Genomic DNA, 18,569 nt, shown 5'->3' with positions numbered 1-18,569 from the left:
TCAGTGGGGGACAGGTCATAGTTCATAAAAGATTTGGCTCTTCGGGAGTCATTGTTGGATGGGATGTAAAAGCTAACAGTCCAGAAGAATGGCTACAACCAAATATCCTCCAGCAAAACAGGTTTGAATTTATTAAACTCTTGCTTTAGTAATACATACACAGAATAACACAGGTTAAAAAAACCTTCAGAAACACTCTTACAGACAGACTTCCTGCTAACTTAATGGAAAATACTTAAGAGCCCCATATCACCCGTGCAGCTGAGCGGTACCTCCACTTCTTCTGCGCTGTTGTCCCAGCAGAGCTTTGCTTTTGCAGCACTGACTGGTTAAGCTTCGCTGGTCAAGGTTGTACTGGACACGTCTCGAATTAAGATGACTCACTTTTAATACAGAGTTGTATTTACAGTAGCCGTGTGAACCTACAATGTTTGAATGGATTTCTCCTGGTGTGCTGCTAAAGTTGAGAGGCTGTTAACATCTTTTATCTGATCATCCATAACTGGTAACATCTCCGTTGCACCTAAGAAAGGCAAGTAATCCTTTGTGTTTAATGAATTCCAGTTAGAAAGCAATGTTTCTGGGGATCTGGATACTTGGAATGTAAATCTATTTAACAACTTATTTTTGTTACAATTCTTGAAGCTTTTGAAATTCTCTAGCTTAAGTCCTTGTTGTATTTGAAAATCAGATGCTAAATCTTTGTTGACAGTGCTGGTCTGATAATTCAGTGCTGCATACTCTGTGGGTTGGCTGCTGACATGCTGCTTAAGTGGCAGGAAGGCACTGATCATTAAGTCAAAGAGGACTGAAAATGAGAAAAAAATGAGAAACTCTGCCTGTAGCAGAGAATTCATGTTCAGCTGGGAGCAGACATTCAGTCCTGTTTTGTGCATTTTGTTCCTTCCCTGCTGTAATTTTATCCACCTGCCACTCATCTTTGGCTTCTAAAACACCTGCATCCTTGCTTTCTTTTCTCCTCTCAGTATTGTTGTCACCGACCGAACACCCATGAATTCCCCATTATGGCGTTCTGATTCTTTTTATGTACCTTATATTGTTCCGTTCTCCCAGTGACCTTGTGTTCATCTTTATTGTTTTTTTAATTTCAATAGTCATGACGTGGTTTAAATATGTGTCTTCTGGGTTTTTTTAACTTGCCTTTGCCTATCATGTTACATGCATCAGCTATGCAAAATGCCTTCTGACCTTTGCAAGGCAACTACTAAGCTCGGTCCTTGCAAATCCCCTCTAAACATTAGCCAGGCTTTCAGCCCAATTTTTCCTTGCCTTTCTCTGACTTTCAGTTCTTTACTAAATTGTTGAGCAGAGGCCACTGCCTGTCACATTGATCGATACAAACTGCTTCATAAACTCCAGTTATCTGTCTGTATTCATCCATCATTTTTTTGTATTTAGATTGCAGGTTAATTTGGGCAGGAATGTTTATGGACAGTAGTGAGCATGGTGGGACCCTGGCCCACGATTTGTTTTCATAGGCACTGTAAAAATAATAGTAAGCCATACTTTTCCTTTCTTGGCTGGAAGATTTTTATATAAACATGTCAGTTGCCTTAGTGCTGTCCAGGATCAGGACCAAGATTGTCAGAGGTGGTATTATGTTCTGAATTTGCCTCTTTCTCTCCGGTGTTCTCTCTTGCCACTTGTGAAGGAAGAAGGGTGACTAACAAATTCTTATAGGACCTATATACAAAAAGCAGGGATATTCTAAGTCATGTTTCTTGCAAGATCTATGGGAGAAAATGTTAATTAAAATCTTGACTATTAAAAAATGTTTCAGATACGCCAAGAACTTCACATATTACAGGTTTGATTGCTATATATTTAATTTTCCAAACTGATGTTGGTGAGATCATAAAAATGAACTTGCTGTATGTGTATATGGAGTGGGTTTAGGTTCTGTATGCCTGGTGAGAGTTAACTGATTACATAATGCAATTTTCAGTCATCACCTCCCCTTGAGGCTATTTATTTTCCTTCTATTTTTACAGGATCTAAAAGATACTCCTCACTATTGAATTCTAATTAACAAAGCAAATGGATTTGGCAAATCTACAGCTTACATTCCTGAGGAAGAGATAACAATTATTATGGGATTAGAGGCAGTATTCATTTTTTATTCAGTTCCAACTTGTTTGTTATCCTGTGCGTTTAAAAGTTGGCTGACCTTTGGCTTAATAGATACTGTCTATTTTGCAAAGTTAGTGAAAACTAATAGAGAAAGCAGATAAACAAATTACTACTCTACTTTCAAGTATGTGTTTTTGGAAGGTGATAAATGACCAAAGACAGGTACTGCCTACTTCAGAGTATCCGACTGCTTAGTTTTTTAAGCGTTTTAGCAACAAGACTTCTGTTATGTACAGGCTGTTGCAGACATGGACTTTTGTTTTAGGACTTCACTGACCTATCAAAGTTGGACGAGTCATTTAATCTTTCTGTACTGGCTGTAGCAAAGTACATTGGTTTTTCAGTTCCACTCTGAAAAATCTGCATATCAATCAGCTCCGGCTCAGCTGCTGCTGAGACTGATCTGGAAAACAGCCTTCAAGCATGCATGCCACATACAAACAGCTTTTTGCAAGTGATTCAGTGCTATTGTGGATGCCTTCTTTTAAATAGTAGATAGTGGCAGTATCTGTATTTAAAATAACAGCAAGCAGCTGAACCATTCATCTAACGGGAGATGCTTGGTCTAGTCAAACACGGGAGATTCAAATTGGCATCTTTTGCCTTTCAGGAGAACCCCCGAGAGGAACGGTGTAAGTTAGGCTGGCCTGAAGACTCCCCATGTTCTTTCTAGAAACTGTGCCACTGCACATAAAGGACCCCCCTCCATCGATGGGGCCGACCAGTGTGACACTCTTACCCCTTTTATTTGAGAGAAGCCTTAGTTCCAGTCCTTGCTTCTTTTTTAGCCACTGACTGTAATACAAAATGTGCTAACGTGCCTGACTTCGGAGCGGGAACTATGCTGTCCCAGATAAGTGTCATAAGTATTTAAAACTGGGTTCTGATCACTCTAACTTATGTGTCTAAAAAATGCATCTTTCATTATGTCAGTCAGCTGGCTACCTTCGGTTTCCTTTATAGTCCATGGGGAGAAACTGATACTTCACCTTAGACGTTTACCTTGCGTAAACTAGCCTTTAGGATATCAGACTGCTTTATTCACCTGCATGACGGGCTAATTCTCCCCACAGATTAGGGGAACTGATGGTAACAAGTTCACAAAATCAGGTATTTGAAAGTTGTCTACTTGCGATTAATTGCAAATGGTGAGTCATGCCTGTATCTCAAGTTGAAAAGGTCTGTGGATTGCCCTCACTCAGCCTTTCCTACAGCCTAATAGGCAATTTCCTGAAGAGATGAGACTAATGGGAAAATGCTTAGACTTGTCCTAACCCTTTCCCAGTTGACAGTCCTAACCCCCTCACTGTAGGCTTTCTGCATCCTGACACATTGCCCTTTGTGGATTCGAACCTTCAAGTTGGACATCGTGGAACCTAAGGCCATCAGCTTGGTGTGACTTCAGCATTTCCCCAACTGCTTCTTTACTGTTCCTGCTGCCTAATTGGATTAGATAACTGATCCAGCTGAAAAAAGTAACAAATAGCTCTATCAGCAACAAATGAGTGGCAACTACTTCAATAAGAAATAGTGCCAACTTCAAAACATCAATGCCGGTGTAGATCTAGCATGTAGTATCTCATGAGATAGGTTCAACGTTTGTACAGTACTTTGAGAACACCACTGTTCTGATGACAGAAATTAGGTTAAGGTACATGGAAAATCCCACTGAAAGTAACTCTATGTATGTAATGTATTTAAAAACTAATCAGGAGTTTTCAAAAAGGTAACTGTAGTAACTTTAATGATTCTTTTAAGTATCAGTTTGTATTTATCGCTAATTCTGGTGCTTATTCAACTGAAATATTTTCTCAGGTATATCACCCTGATACAAAAGCCTATTTCAGTGGATATGATGGATCAAAATACATTATGCAGCCATGGTTGAAAAAAACTATCCTCATGACTGAAGTACTTGTGTTTGTATTTCCTTTTTAAACTTGAGCAAATAAGACACCAGGATAAAATTCATGTATATTTTTTCCTATGATGAAATAAAACATTCCTAAGCATGTTATATATTGAACAATCCATTTTATTAGAAGCAAACACACTGCATGTTCAGTTTACCATGACTCGGGACGGGGATTAATTTCCTTCCAGCTTTGGGAGGAAAGGTTTAAATATAGCCCATTTTCAGTGAGGAGTACCAAAGGTTTTGCACATCAAATATCTTGCCCTTTTACAGGGGCCAGAGGAAGAAACTAAACAGTTAAGAGCTGTACTTTCAGAATTAACTGTAACCTTAATTTTAGGGGATAGAGCTAAATGAAGGGTAACAGGAACTGAAATATTTCTGGGGAGGGCTGTAGTAGGTAAATCCTGCAATACTTTGACTACTCTCTCTACAAAAGCATGCACAGAACCGTTTGGGTTGGAAGGGACCTTAAAGACCATCTAGTTCCAACCCCCTGCCATGGGCAGGGACACCTTCCACTACACCAGGTTGCTCAAAGCCCCATCCAGCCTGGCCTTGGACACTGCCAGGGATGGGGCAGCCACAGCCTCTCTGGGCAACCTGTGCCAGTGCCTCACCACCCTCACAGTAAGGAGTTTCTTCCTAATATCTAATCTAAATCTACCCTCTTTCAGTTTAAAACCATCACCCTTCATCCTATCACTAGACTCCCAGATAAAGAGTCCCTCCCCATCTTTCCTGTAGGCCCCCTTTAAGTACTGGAAGGCTCCTATACGGTCTCCCCAGAGCCTTCTCTTCTCCAGGCTAAAAAACCTCAACTCTCTCAGCCTGTCTTCACAGGAGACGTGCTCCAGCCCGCTGATCATCTTCATGGCCCTCCTCTGGACTTCCTCCAACAGGTCCATGTCCTTCTTATGTTGGGGGCCCCAGAGCTAAAAGCAGTACTCAAGAGAAGAGTTAGTCTACTTTTTTGCACCTGGACAGATATGTCAAGAAACCCTCTACTTTGGCTCACTACACAAACCTCATTCTTAGTATCTTCTCTTAACAATACTTGCTACAATAAGAATAAAGTAAAAAACAACAAAAAACTCAAAGCATAAAAACTTTATTAAGAAAATGTGTAGGATTCAAAAGTTCCTAGAGCAACTTGGTTCTTCTGTTTTCTTTTCCCTTTATCTCAAACACAGCAAACACTCTACAAGAAGCATAAGCAGTAGCATTCTGGATTCTTTCCTGCAGAGTCAGTGAATCTGGGGAGTTTGATAGATGACTGTCTATGTGGCCTCCCCATTCTTTTGTTTCTTCTTCTCTTATTAATAAAGGTTTTCCCAATGACTGGCCAAAGAGTCGACAGACTTCTTGAGCTTTCCGCCGTGTGTTTCCAACAGCTGCCACACATACTTGACGGCTGAGAGGTAGAAAAAGCAGCACAGTAACAAGCAGGGCCAACTGATGTACAAGTATTCCTGTCAAGCATTTTTGTTTTTAACGCCTCAGCTTTTCTAACTGCATAGATGTAAGGCACATCACCTTCCCCCAGCTTCGGGGTGGTAGTTTCGGAGTTTGAGGGAGGGGTGTGCGGAGGGAGTATCAGCATCCTCATCAGCTAGGGTCGAGCATTTCTAACACCTATATGCTGCAGGCATCTGTGGTGTGTGGTGCAGAGCAAGAGTTCAACCCTTGCTCCAGGCGTTTGGGTGGCCCAGCTGTAAGGCATACTAGCACGTTAAACCTCACTGGCTTGATTTCCAGACTCCTGTGTAGATGCCTTTGAGACAGACAGATACACTTCCGACATCTCCAGAACATTAGCAGCAGCTAGTTGAGCTTGCTTCTTGGAGCAGGCATGATTCTTTTCTTTAAAGAGGCAAAACCCAAACCAAGATTAAACTTCTCTCTGCCCTGCCAATGTGAGAAGCAGGACGTTGAATAGTTAACGCCAAAAATATCAAGTCCATGAGCTTCATGTTTCGGTGCTGAACAGGCACCGTACATGGTTCTTTTCAGGTCATGTCAGCAGCTAAGAGTAATGGGAATTGGCAAGGGTACTTAGAATTATTCTATCAACACCTGGTAACACACTTGTACCTTCATGAATAAATACAAATTAAATCTATACTTGCTGATGTAACCAAAGTCAAATTCTGTTGACCTAATATTCACAGTAGATTATACTCCCAATGGTAATCAGCAGGAAAATATTTTTTACTACATTCTACTTTTGCACAGGGACACTGTAAAAAGAACAAGCTGTATCTTCTAGGTTGAACGGCATTAATTTGTAAGTTATATTTAAAACAAATACTGAAATCTTTGAACATAAATTTTAATAGGTATGAAGGAAACTATTTGCTCCTATTACAAACAGTATAAATTATGTATTCATATTAACAGTTATCTAAGGGTGTAAATTTGTGACATAAGAGAGAACTTACCGAAGGGTGTCTACAGCTTCTGGTGTGTGGTAGAAATGAGGTGGACTGATGGTAACAGAGGTTCCTAACTTTTCAATGAGTAGATTGCAAACATTCTGCATTTTTCCAAAATCACTGAATATAATACAGACCTGGGAGTAAACACAGACATCACAGAAGTAATTTTTTTTCATTTTTCCCCTATGACTCAACACTTGTATTTAAACCAGTATAAAGCCAGATATGTACAAACTAACTAAGCATACTAGTCCTGTATATAACTCCAACATTTATTTACTTACAACACTTTTATATAGCCCTAAAGTCTATCATTAGGTTTGCAACAGAACAAAGTTCATAAAACAGTTTAAAATTGAGGATTAAGAAATGCTCTTTTGTCAGGAAGTACAGCGTTCTTGGTATGTAGGCAATCTGAAGCATGAATGTGCTCTTTGGGACATGTGACTAGATGCATCCCGGCTCTTCCTTACTCAGATTACTAGATGTTAATTATGCAGAAGCCCAAGCAAAATGATATGGAAACCATTGTCCAGGAAGGACAACTAGATTTTAATTCCAAGCATTAGGTTCAAGAAACCTAAACTATGAGACTAAACTAAACCTAGCCCAGTCCAGCTTGCAGCGGGCTCAAAACCCTGTATTGGCTGAAGACTCACTCCAGTGCCTACAGAGAACAGGGCACTTCAGACTTGGATTAAAAACAGTTTAAACATCTAGTGGTCTGTGGCTTTGGCAGTAAGAAACATTAAATACAGATGCAGCAGGAATTCAGCTGCTTTCCCAAGTACTACAAAGCAGGCATCACTATCATCAGCCCTGGATCCAGAGCCCTACAGCCTTCCTTGCAGGGAAGTGCCAGCGAGGTGGTGACTTTCCAGGCAGGAGCCAGCCTTTTTCTGTGGCAGAGCACAGTCGCCACGAGGGAAGCAATGATGCCAAGCTGCTACAGCATTCAGGAATCAGAAATCCTGGGTCCCAAACTCTTTTATAGGACTATACCCTCATCTTCACTTCCCAGTTAAGTGCTCTCACCACCAAGTCAGGCTCACCTCTCTTATCCCTGACTCTTTCCTTTCTTTTTGCACAGCTTCAACAGGAGGGCAAGAAAAAAAGCCGTGGTAAAGCAAATTCCCTGTGACGTCCAGTCACCCCTGTGATTGCTGCAGTCCTTACAGCAATGTATCCCAATAAAGGTGTATGGTGCAGAAGTCCAAGTTATGGCATGTCAGCTGCACTGCGGTAGCTTCCTGTGTGCATACCATAGATTTACCTTGTGGAAAATGAGGTAATTCAAGGAAGTTGAATCTCCCAGTAAGAGAGGAGGGAGCTACTTCATATACAGGGTAAGGTAAAAAATGGATATCAACAATTATCACAAAGTAATTAATGCACACGTCTTGTTACCCTTGGTAGCCTCTCAGCACAGTACATGTACCTCATCCTGGCTTGAATCCTTGAACTGGCTCAGTAGTTCTTCACACAGCTGAGCCAAAGCTGGACATAAGTCCTTAAAACCTGAGCATGATGGAGTGGCAGGGTAATTCCATCTCCTACAACAACAAAGGGTCACACCTGTTGTGCAAAACTGCACCAAGTCTGCATCTTAATCTTAGCTGCACACCCTTTGTCCATAACTTGGGGGTTGGATCACTTTCTGGAGGGTGCAGTACCAGTTTGAACAAAGACTGAAGATGAGCCTAAACCTAGATTTCTTTCTTTAGTGGGAGTTCTTGCCATGTATAAAAAGCACACATCTTCTTGTAGCGTTTTGCCAAAAAACTGTCATAGTTGCATTTTGTGGAAAGTTGAAAGTCTCACTATGAGGACTGTCACAGTGTTTTCCAGATGGCTATCAGTGTTTACAAGATTAGTTCCCTCAAGGGGATGAGACATAGAATGATCAAACAAAAGAACTGTGGGTCTAAGGCAAGAGATAAGCTGCTCAGACTGGGGCAGTTCTGGGCACTCAGGAACTTTGTTGTTAAAAAAGCAGCATGTAATCAGATACCCTCAGGGGCAGAAAACAACTGAGCAATAGCTGTGAATTTTGTTCTTTTTTCCTCCTAAAAATCACAGTTTTCATTTGGAGCTAGATGCAATAAATTCCACTTACATTTACAGAGGATACCTGAGAATTAAAGTGCAAAGAAGTGTTTCAAATTCTTCAATAAAATTATGATTAAGGTTAAAAAGTGTAAAAAAGGAATATGAGGGTATAAAAAACCATTATGGACATTGTAAGGTCTGAGTAAGGCTGTAAAGGACATGAAGTTATGGTCTATAAGGAGGCAAGTATATTAAGAAATGCACAAAACCAACATAATCTTCATCCCATGAGATCATTATGCAATAAATGAACTATTATGATTAAGAAATTACAGAGCTTTGTGATCTCATAAACAACTTCATTCTTCTGCATATTTTCCTTTGTTATAGCATGAATTAAAATTTATCTCCCTGCAGTTGAAAGTGCATCTTGAATTCTTAATTGTACCTTAAAATAGCTATTTGTCTGGAATTTCTTCAGTCTTCTCAAAACTCTTTCAGTAGACAAATGGTAAAAAGAGTTTATAGAATGAAATAATGCATGACTTCCATGACTTTACATATAACACAAATATAATGGCAAACTCTCTAGTAAAGAAGCAAATGGAAATTAATTTTAAATTCATTTATATTGCTAAAGTATGCAAACACGCTGGTCAATGGAACTTCATTGGTTTATGAAGCTGCACTAATGAAACAAGTACGTACATAAAGGGGGAAGCAAGGAGAAACTAATCTCTGCATAAAGAGCGACCATACTGCTACTTAAGTGTACAGGGCAGCCAAACCAGCAGTACTATGGCTAGATTTTTCAATTTCTGACACCCAGGTCCTAGGCAACCATACAGCTTTTGAACAGCAATTACAGCTGGTCCAAGTTGCCTACAAATGAACACTAAATCCATGTGATTAGCTTTCCACGTACAATCTTTGTTGTATAAAAAATAATAGCAGAAGAGAGACGATTGGTTAAGTTACCAGTTAAGACTGAAGTTATAAGCCTAAGGTTGTCTGTAGCCTAAATAATAATTTAATAATTCAATATAGATTTGTTAATTTTTAAGTACAGCTCATCTAAAAAACATGGTGATTTAAGCTCTCATGATAGCAGGTGTCTATGTTTTGAAGTTAAAGTCATTCAGGACACTGATGCATACCATTTAAGTATCTTAAGTCTCATTTTGAAATCCAAATTTTGTTCTCTGAATTGTTATTTCTGTATTTATTGCTATTATTTACATGAGAATATGCCTTAAAGTAAGCAAACTAAAGAAGATGAACCCTGTTTTAGGGGATTGTAAACAACAGCTCTATGAAACAGCTATCATTTTATTGCAGGCTTCCAGGTTTACTTCATAAGAATCTGTAAATTTGCTGGGTAGTGATTAAAGTTTGATGGTCTAAAAAGATCCAGTGACTGAAAACACATCATTTCCCTCAGTGAATGTTTCCAGCACAGCATTTATTTCTTACTATAGCATGAATGTGCAAAAATATGCTCCCTTGAGTTGCTTCTGAAGTAAATGGGATTATTCCCATAATATTTAGCTTTCACGCAGCACTTTTTACCTACAGAATTCCAAGTCAATTACCTAGGAAACAATTAGCTTTGCTTTACTTGCAGCAAGCTGATGGCAGAGTCGTGTAGAATAGATCAAAGTCCAGGTGCTGTTCAACTGTGGCTTAAACAGATCTAGATTAGGGCTGCCATGCCACTGTTGTCCCCCATCCACTCTTGTCCTCTGCCTTGCATTGCCTCCAGTTCAGGGAGCTAAAATAGTGGAAAAAAGAAAAGCTAACCTGGGAAAAAAAAAGTTGTTAACTAGAGCAGCTTTCTGAACTGACCTATCACCTGATCACCTAAGTACAACTCCCTGCAAAAAGCAGAGGGCAGGAAGGGCTATGGGTGAAGGAGAGCTTACACTGATGCAGAACAACCACCTTAGAGCCCCAGAACCAAATATTCCCTTCTGTAGCATCGTATAATATTTAAAAAGCACATATTAATCTGACAAGAAAATAATTCCTTTTATATTATAGTAGCAGAAAACAGATTCTGCACACAACAGAAGACTGCAGCTGAACTCCGCTTTAAACTGCAGTCCTTCAATAGTTTCTTTGGACTATGCTGCCGTTACTGTAGAGAACATCTACTTCTCAGTATGAGGAAAGACAGTCTGCAATTTGCAACATTTCTTATTCTTTTTTTGTTATTATTTTTGGTTAGGTTGAATACATACCTCTGCTTCCATTTGGTAAGTATTTTCTACTCTACTGAAATCCTCTGTTACAGTCATATTTTCTTCCTAAAACAGAAGTACAAGAATATAATCTTAAAAGACAGAAATTAACCATCTGTTGGAAATGTATGTTCATGGCGTCCTGTAAAAGTTTAACTGTTTGGGATTATTACTTATGACTTAGCAACAGAAACTTGGAATTTTCCATGCAAATCTCATCAGTTAAGAATTAGCTGGGTGTTAAAGACTTCTTGACATTATTTAAAGTAAATTATACAGTAGCTCTATAATGTAATTTCGCTGCTATTCACTTGAAGAAAACAATTGGGTCTTAAAAGTGACTGCTAGCTAGAAGCTGTGTGTATCAGTGTGTAACAGTAAATTCACCTGGTTCAAAAAACTAGAAGCTTCAATTGTTTTCAGAAAGTTAGTATGTGAAAAGTGCTTTTCAGGCCCCTATTTTAAGATATTTTAAGAGTAGCAGCTTGTAGCAAGGTGATGTGAACAATGACTGAGCACTGGTTATTCTGGCAGAATGGTAACCCTTAAAAGAGGTTATTCCACCAGTGACACTTTTGCATTAACAGCAGGTACATTATTCAACATAATGGCTGCACAGAGCACTAGCGAATCCTGTTAAAACTTATAAATAAGACACTGAACTAAGATACAGAATAACTCCAGTTACATCTGAATATTTGACCAGCTTGCTAGCAGTGTAACAATCACATTTCTTTCACCCACTTTGCTCTTCAGTAAACAGTTTGGATGAACAATTTATTGTAAAATTACTATAACACAACAAAAAGCACAGTTTTCAATTTAACTGTAAATATAACTTTGCATTTAATACCCAGGAACCGTAGGAAAGCAGATACTAAGCCTTCCAATTGCTGAAAAAGTTTTACTTACTAAATTTATTTGTACAGGAAAACAGTATTTGCTTTCAGTGTCAACACATTTCAAAAGATGCTTTGCGTCAGAATATTTCCTACAGAGGCTCAAATCTTCAAGTTTATCATGTAGCATGCCTGCGTAAGTTTTATATAAATGACATTAATCACGAGAAGCATTTTCCTTTTAAAATATCATATGGAAATTAGATCCATAATTACCATTGCACAGCAGCCTACAAGAAAGAAATTTTGAAATTTTAATTTTATGATTGATTGGCAGTGCTCATATTCAAGCACAACAGTCCTATTTTTGGATAATCTCTTCTAGCAAGGGCAAGGATCAGGGCCAGTTAGTCCCTAAAAAACATATTTCCCCTTTTGCAGTCATAGGTTTGAGGTACTTTGGCAGCGTGGCTGGCTGTGGTTTGCTAAAGAGCGCTCAAGTCAGTCCAGCACCAACTCCTCATTTAATTTACAAAATGGAGCAATCTTACTATTTATGATAGAATCCAATTACAATTGACAAGAAAGGTTTTTTCTAGAGCTCTTATGTATCTCATAGAATTAACCACACAGAAAAGCTTTCTTCTACAACTCATATTTTACAGAAATAACTATACTGTAATAAAACTTTAAAGTAAACACAGAAGTGCATTTGTTTTTCCTTGTCCCCGCTCCTTAATCCTTTTTAAACAAAAGTTCTTTCCTGCTGAACGGATTAAGGTCTTTTGATTTGGTTTTGCCCTCCACAAGCTCCCCGTGTATTTAAGGACAGTGCCATCCTGTGGCTCCAGGCACTATTGCAAGATCAATGCAATCGGAGTGAAAGATCATTTTGTGCCATCCATTACAAAATTTTCCTTACAGCTAATTTTTATCCCACCAGATTTGACAGTAGCTGTACGTGTTATTGAAGATAAATTGACGAAATAATTGCTGAAGTCATAACAAGGTGGCCTCCTGTGATACATCTTCTGCTAGATACTTCGTTCCTGTTCAGGGGGTGTTTGGACAAAGATAGGGAAAAGACAGGTAGGTGATGATAGAATTTTAAATTGGAATCAGGACTTCGACTACATCAAAAGCAAAAGGCTTTTTTTCCTACTGCTATGCCTACTGTTCATATGTTGGCTGAGGAACTATCCATTTGATTGCAGTAGCCACAGGAAAAAAAGTTTTCACTGTGACTTACGGAAAGCTATACTTCTGATGTCTCAGGTATTCTGGACTTCTGGAATAACTTTCTCTACTTTCTAAATCTGTGGGCCAAGAATCACAGTAGGAAAATTAAATAAATATAACATTGTTATGTGATAACTCAATTACCCCAGAAGCCATTGAACAATCCTTAACAGAACTGCACTTGCATTCTGCTTATTTAGCCCATTTTCTGAGCCAGCAGTGACATGAACCACCACTACTGCAGGTACTCTATAAACAAAAATGAAAAAGACAGTCAATATCCCACTGAGCTTATAATATCAAGTCTAGAACTGTGCTTTGCCTTGTATTTTCCTTCTTTTCAACAGAACAAAATCTTACATAGCCCTTCCTCCTCCCTATCTGCTATTTCTGAACAATATCTTCTTCACAGGACCATCGTGTCCACCCTCACGACACCATCGCTGTTTACAGGAATGACTCCTTTCCCCAGAACAGGGAAAAGACTAAATAGAAAATTTAGCAAAAGCACACTTCAAGGAGACAGCTATATAACAATACACTACGAGAAAAGCCTATCTGCACATAAAGTTATATGTTCTGCTCCCAGTTACTGAGTTAACAAACCTGTGAGACCTTTTTATGAAACACAAGACCAGCCTTAGCAAGGGAAAGTGTTTATAGTTTGGAAACATACGCTAATGCACCATTGTGGTAAGCTACGCTGATATGTGTAGTTATAAATAAAAAAATCTGGAGACACCCGGAAACAAGTCTTAAAATTTACTTGTACATTTGCACTGATATATCCAGTATAACTTTACATTATGAAAAAATGAAGGTATTTAAACAAATAAAAGAGTTCACTTCTTCCACCTCAACATAGCGTTTTTATTCTTAGTACTAAAGAAATGGGTAATGAGAGTCTTGATGTATACTCGTATCTCCTAACAGTCCATCCATCATAGTGTCCCCGGACAGTTACGGATGATCAGCACCTACAGTCAGCATGCACCCCAGCCTCTCATCCTCTCTGACTCTTCTGTTTGGCATTAGACGGACAGAATGACAGCCTAAAAATCTACGGTGAAGAAGTTTCTGCTGCTTAATGTCCATTCATTAAGAAAGGTAAAAATCAGATTTGTACTCAGCAAATGTAAGGATGCTTTGGGATATTTCTTAAAATATGCAGTACTCTAAAAAAAGTGACGCCTTATGCAGGTTTCTACATTTCTTATTCAAGGAGATATTGAAATTGGAAGATTTTGTAACTGAGTGAGCAAAACTTCAAAATCTTTTTTTTTCACTGACTGTATGGATGTGCATCCATAACTGTGACTCCTAAATAACAAGCTCAAAATATGGAGAATATTGCACATATATCCAAGGATATATCCCAGTACAGAAAAACTCTAAGCCGGAGTCAACTGGATATAGTTTGTGAACTGCTTTATTTTGTTAAATAAATACTCTGACCGGTACAACAAATATTATCACAGTTATTTTTAAACAAGATGGCCAATGCCAATTGTTAGATACAGTGAGTAAAGAAAACAAATGTCATCTCCACACCACTCCCCACATAAATCACAGGTGGTAAATATAAAATCAGTTTGCTTCTAGAGAAAGAGAAAAAAACATTACTTTTGAGCAGCTGGGCTGAGTAAGAGAGATTGGTTTCCCCATTGATTTTACTTTCCCTGCAGCCTTCAAAGCAGATTCTGTGCTCTGAAGTGCTGCATATACTTACAGCACTCTATAAATAAATGCTACTATGTGCATCTATTTCTGATTAAAATCCTGTGTAAATATATATGGAAATTAGGTGCTGCCCCCAGGCATCCTGACAAGCTGCTAATGCAAGCTCCTGCTGCTGCAAAGGTTATGCACTTCTGATCTCACAGCCTTCCTATGATAGCAACAACAAGGGTTAAGGAAATTGTTCTACAGATTAATTAAAAATAAATATATAGAATAGCCAGCCAATTTCTAAAGAGGCCTTAGATAAGCTTGCAAAAACTAGAACTGTATGGAGATTGTGAAGAGATATTAATTTTACAGTGGTCTAGAATGGTATTAGCTACAAGTGATGTTAGCAAATGCAGTTAAGAACAAATTGCCAGCAGTGAGAGTTGTCAGTAGAAAAGCTACAAGGCAAATAAAAGCTCCAGCAGTGGAGTGATTTAAAATTGGATGGAACAAAGCACTAAAAATTATACCGCAGGGAACTACTCTGAAAAACAAACCCCAAAAAACTTCATGTTGTTTTTCTCAGAGTTCCCTAGAGCTAACACTTTGCTAACACTGAGAAACCCACAACTTAAGCAGCATTTCACAGTCCCTCAAGTAAGTAGAAAAAACTAACATTTCCATTCTACAATGCATGGCATCTCTGAAACAGCAAAAGATTACTGTGAAATTATTATAAGTCTGATAAGACACTGAATGCTCTGACGTTGTAAAAATAGTCCACTCTCCCCCTAGGTCACACCACCACTGCTTACCTGGTCCCATTACATTTCTGAATCTGACTGCATATACCCAAATATAACCATTTGCTTGTCCAGGTCATACTTCATTTTGCAATTCTTTTTTCTAGCCTGAAGTAGTGCACAGAGCCCCTCTAAAGCACACTCACTTATTTCACATCCTGCCTACTCCTTTTGTGTGCCATCCGCCACGTGTCGAATGCTCTATACTATCCTAATTCAATCAGGCTCACGTCAAACGTGGAAGTCAGTTATTCAGATTCACTGTAGGTTAAATATCTGCAACTATCTTTTCTTACCTATCCACACTCTGAGGAGCTATTTAATTGCAGCCAGGATGAAAAATACCCCATGATCTGATAGGTCACCACAGTGGTGGGTACAAAGCTTATAATTTTCTCTACTAATAAAAATGAATGCATGATGAGTTGCCTTGTCTTCTGACTTTAAACTCCTATTAACTCACTTAATAGAAACTGAATGCATTCAACCTGTAATCCCATACAAAAATGCGTGGTTTCTGACTGAACAAGTAATTCTGATGGCAACGGAATCATGCTCCCCATGACAGACGCGCACCCAACTGTGCAAAGGGGAAAAATGCAGGGAGCAGGATCACATGGCTAGCCCACAGCAGCCTCCTGTCTCCTTGCCTTCTAGTCCCATAGCTGCAATATCACCTTTTCCTAAATCAGGGGTTAAGGGGTCCTTTTATTCTCTTCTTTATTCCTGAACAAATGCTCTACTAGGCTACTGCAGAAAAAAAAAAGACAGCATCACCATCAGTTTTAAAAGAAAACAGTAAATCCTGGGGGTTGGGGGGAGGAGTTGGAGCCAGCTCTTTAAACGCATGCAGCTTTTGAGACCTGTGCATGCCATTTCACTGTAAGCATATCACTGTTCAGGCCAGGTAACTTATCTCTTACTTTGCATTTACTTACACTGAATTCCCCTGTAACATCATGCAGTATCATTAAACCCTTCTGCAATTTTTTCGTTTTTACTACATTGAATAATTTGGTGTTGATAGCAAAGTCTGTCACCTCCCTTTTCCCCAGCTTGTTTGTGAATACACTAAAAAAGCACAAATTTCCCAGGGACCTCCAACGGTAAGTAAATTTCAAAAGCAACCACTTATTCCATCAAAGATCAGCTTTGTAGTGGTTTTAAGGGTCCTAGGTGTGGAACACTGCCCAAAACCGTTTTATAAAATCCAAAACCATCAGCAGCACGATTGCTAGGACAAGTACCACCCTTACGGAGCATTTACAGCGCGGACAAAGCTTTCAAGGCAAGACTATGCTTTTCTCGTTGCCACAAAACGACTTCCCGAGGCCAAAAACCGTGTAACGGTCAAGGAACTTTCTGAGTCCACACGGGGCTTCTGTCACTTCAGCCACCTTGATCACGCCTCGCGTCCTTTCATACCTCTCTACTTAAAGGGAAGAAGAAAAAGAGGAGAAAGCTGCGTCGGCGCCTGCCGCTACGCTGCGGTCATCCCACAGTCACACCGCCACTCCCGCGGACGTGTAGGTGAAGGGACGCCGCCGCGGACCGCCGTCAGTCCGTGAGGAGGCCGTACCACACCAGCCGGCGAAAACAGTCGAAGCAGGGCGGTTTTGAGACGCCGAACGACCGACCCGTCGGAGAGCCCCGAGGGGCCACATTCCACCTTTTCCGCGGCCCTGCCGCCTCCCGACCCCCCGTTACTCCTCGTCTTCCCGCCTTTCCCCTCAGGGCTGCCCCAGCCCGGCTTCCCCCGCTCCGAGCCCGGCACCACGGAGGACCCTCCCTCCCTCCACCGAGCAGCGGCTCTCACCGGGACGCCGCGCTGACGGGCGCTCTGGGCGATGTACTCCAGCCGGCGGGCCACGCTGCTCCGCGCCGCCCCGGCCGCCTCCTTTCGGCTACCCAACCGCAGCGACACCCGCGCCCGGTCCGGGCCGGCGCTCAGCTCCGCGCTGCCGCTTACATGCACCTCCCGCCCGGATGGCGCCGGAGCCGGAGCCGGGGCCGGGACCGACGCCGGGGCCGGGAGGAGCTCGGCGAAGACGCGGGCCGGGGGCGGCGAGGGCAGCGCCATGGCGGCGGGCGCCTCACGGCACCATGGCAACCGGCGCCCGCGGCAGCCGGGGAGGCGCTGAGGTGACGCCCTCCCTTCCGCTCCCGGTCGCCTTCCCGCCATGATGGGTACCGAGGCGGAAGTCCCGCTGCCGCCCGCCGAGGGGGGTCCGCCATGACAGTTAGCGAGGCGGGCGGGTGGGCGGCAGCCCTGAGGGAGGCTGGGGCAGGGGGGGTGCAGGGGCACGTCCTCTGGGAGAAGCGGTCCCGTTTCTGCCGGTTTTGACCTGTTATCGTATTTTCCCAGCGTATTAAGGTGTGGAGCAACCCAGTAGTGTGAGGAGGAGTGCTGGAGAAAGGGCTGTAGTGGGTGTCTGTGGAGGGAAGGATGGGTTTTGTTGTGCCGCAGCACGTCCGGATGAAAAACCATTCTGGCGTCAATGCTGCTGGTTCTCCGCCGAGGGGTCTCGCGGCAGACATGTTGGCTTTGCTGATGTCTGCTGGCCGAGCCCTGCTAACGCTGCCCTCTCCTCAGGAAAGGTGGAGGGTTGCAGCCGGGCTTCTCAGAGAATCGCCAACTGCTTGAGGCGGGAGGAGGCCTCTTGAGAGGGGGTCCAGTCCCTGGCCCAAGCAGGGTCAGCCAGAGCAGGTTGCCCAGGACCACGTCCAGTTGGGCTTTGAGTATTTCAGAGGGTGGAGACTCCACAACACCTCTGGGCAACCCATGCCAGTGTTTGACCACGCTCACAGTAAAAATGAAGTGTTTTGTTATGTTCACGTGGAGTTTCACGTGTTTTAATCTGCGTCCCTTGTGTCCTGTCCTGTCTCTGGGCACCACTGGGAAGAGCCGGTCTCCCTTGTCTTCCTTCTCTCCCATCAGGCATTTATATACATTGATAAGATCCCCCAGAGCCTTCTCTTCCCAGGCTGTACAGTCCCAGCTCTTTCAGCCCTTCCTCGTAGGAGAGATTCTCCAGTCTCTTCATCAACTTCCTCGCCTTTTGTTGGACTCTCTCCAGTATGTCCATCTCTCCCTTGTACTGGGGAGCCCAGAACTGGACCCAGCACTCCAGGTGTGTCTCACCAGCGCCGAGCAGAGGGGAAGGATCATCTCCCTCGACCTGCTGGCAATGCTTATCCTAATCCAGCCCACGATGCTGTTGTCCTGC

General features: G+C 41.6%; 1 protein-coding gene across 1 annotated transcript; it reads right to left on the bottom strand.

Moving 5' to 3' along the window:
• Positions 1-5,174: 5,174 nt before the first annotated feature.
• On the bottom strand, positions 5,175-17,481 carry IRAK1BP1 (interleukin 1 receptor associated kinase 1 binding protein 1). Its single transcript, XM_075046352.1, has 4 exons — positions 17,159-17,481; positions 10,794-10,859; positions 6,508-6,638; positions 5,175-5,480 (listed from the first exon to the last, which is right to left on the bottom strand). The coding sequence occupies exons 1-4, from the start codon at positions 17,420-17,422 to the stop codon at positions 5,210-5,212; spliced, it is 732 nt and encodes a 243-aa protein (XP_074902453.1). The 5' UTR covers positions 17,423-17,481; the 3' UTR covers positions 5,175-5,209.
• Positions 17,482-18,569: the final 1,088 nt, after the last annotated feature.

This window comes from Buteo buteo, chromosome 15 (genome assembly GCF_964188355.1).
Source record: "Buteo buteo chromosome 15, bButBut1.hap1.1, whole genome shotgun sequence".
NCBI classification, from domain to species: domain Eukaryota; kingdom Metazoa; phylum Chordata; class Aves; order Accipitriformes; family Accipitridae; genus Buteo; species Buteo buteo.
The sequence above is the reverse complement of the archived record's forward strand: the minus strand, read 5'-3'. Positions and strand labels throughout refer to the sequence as shown.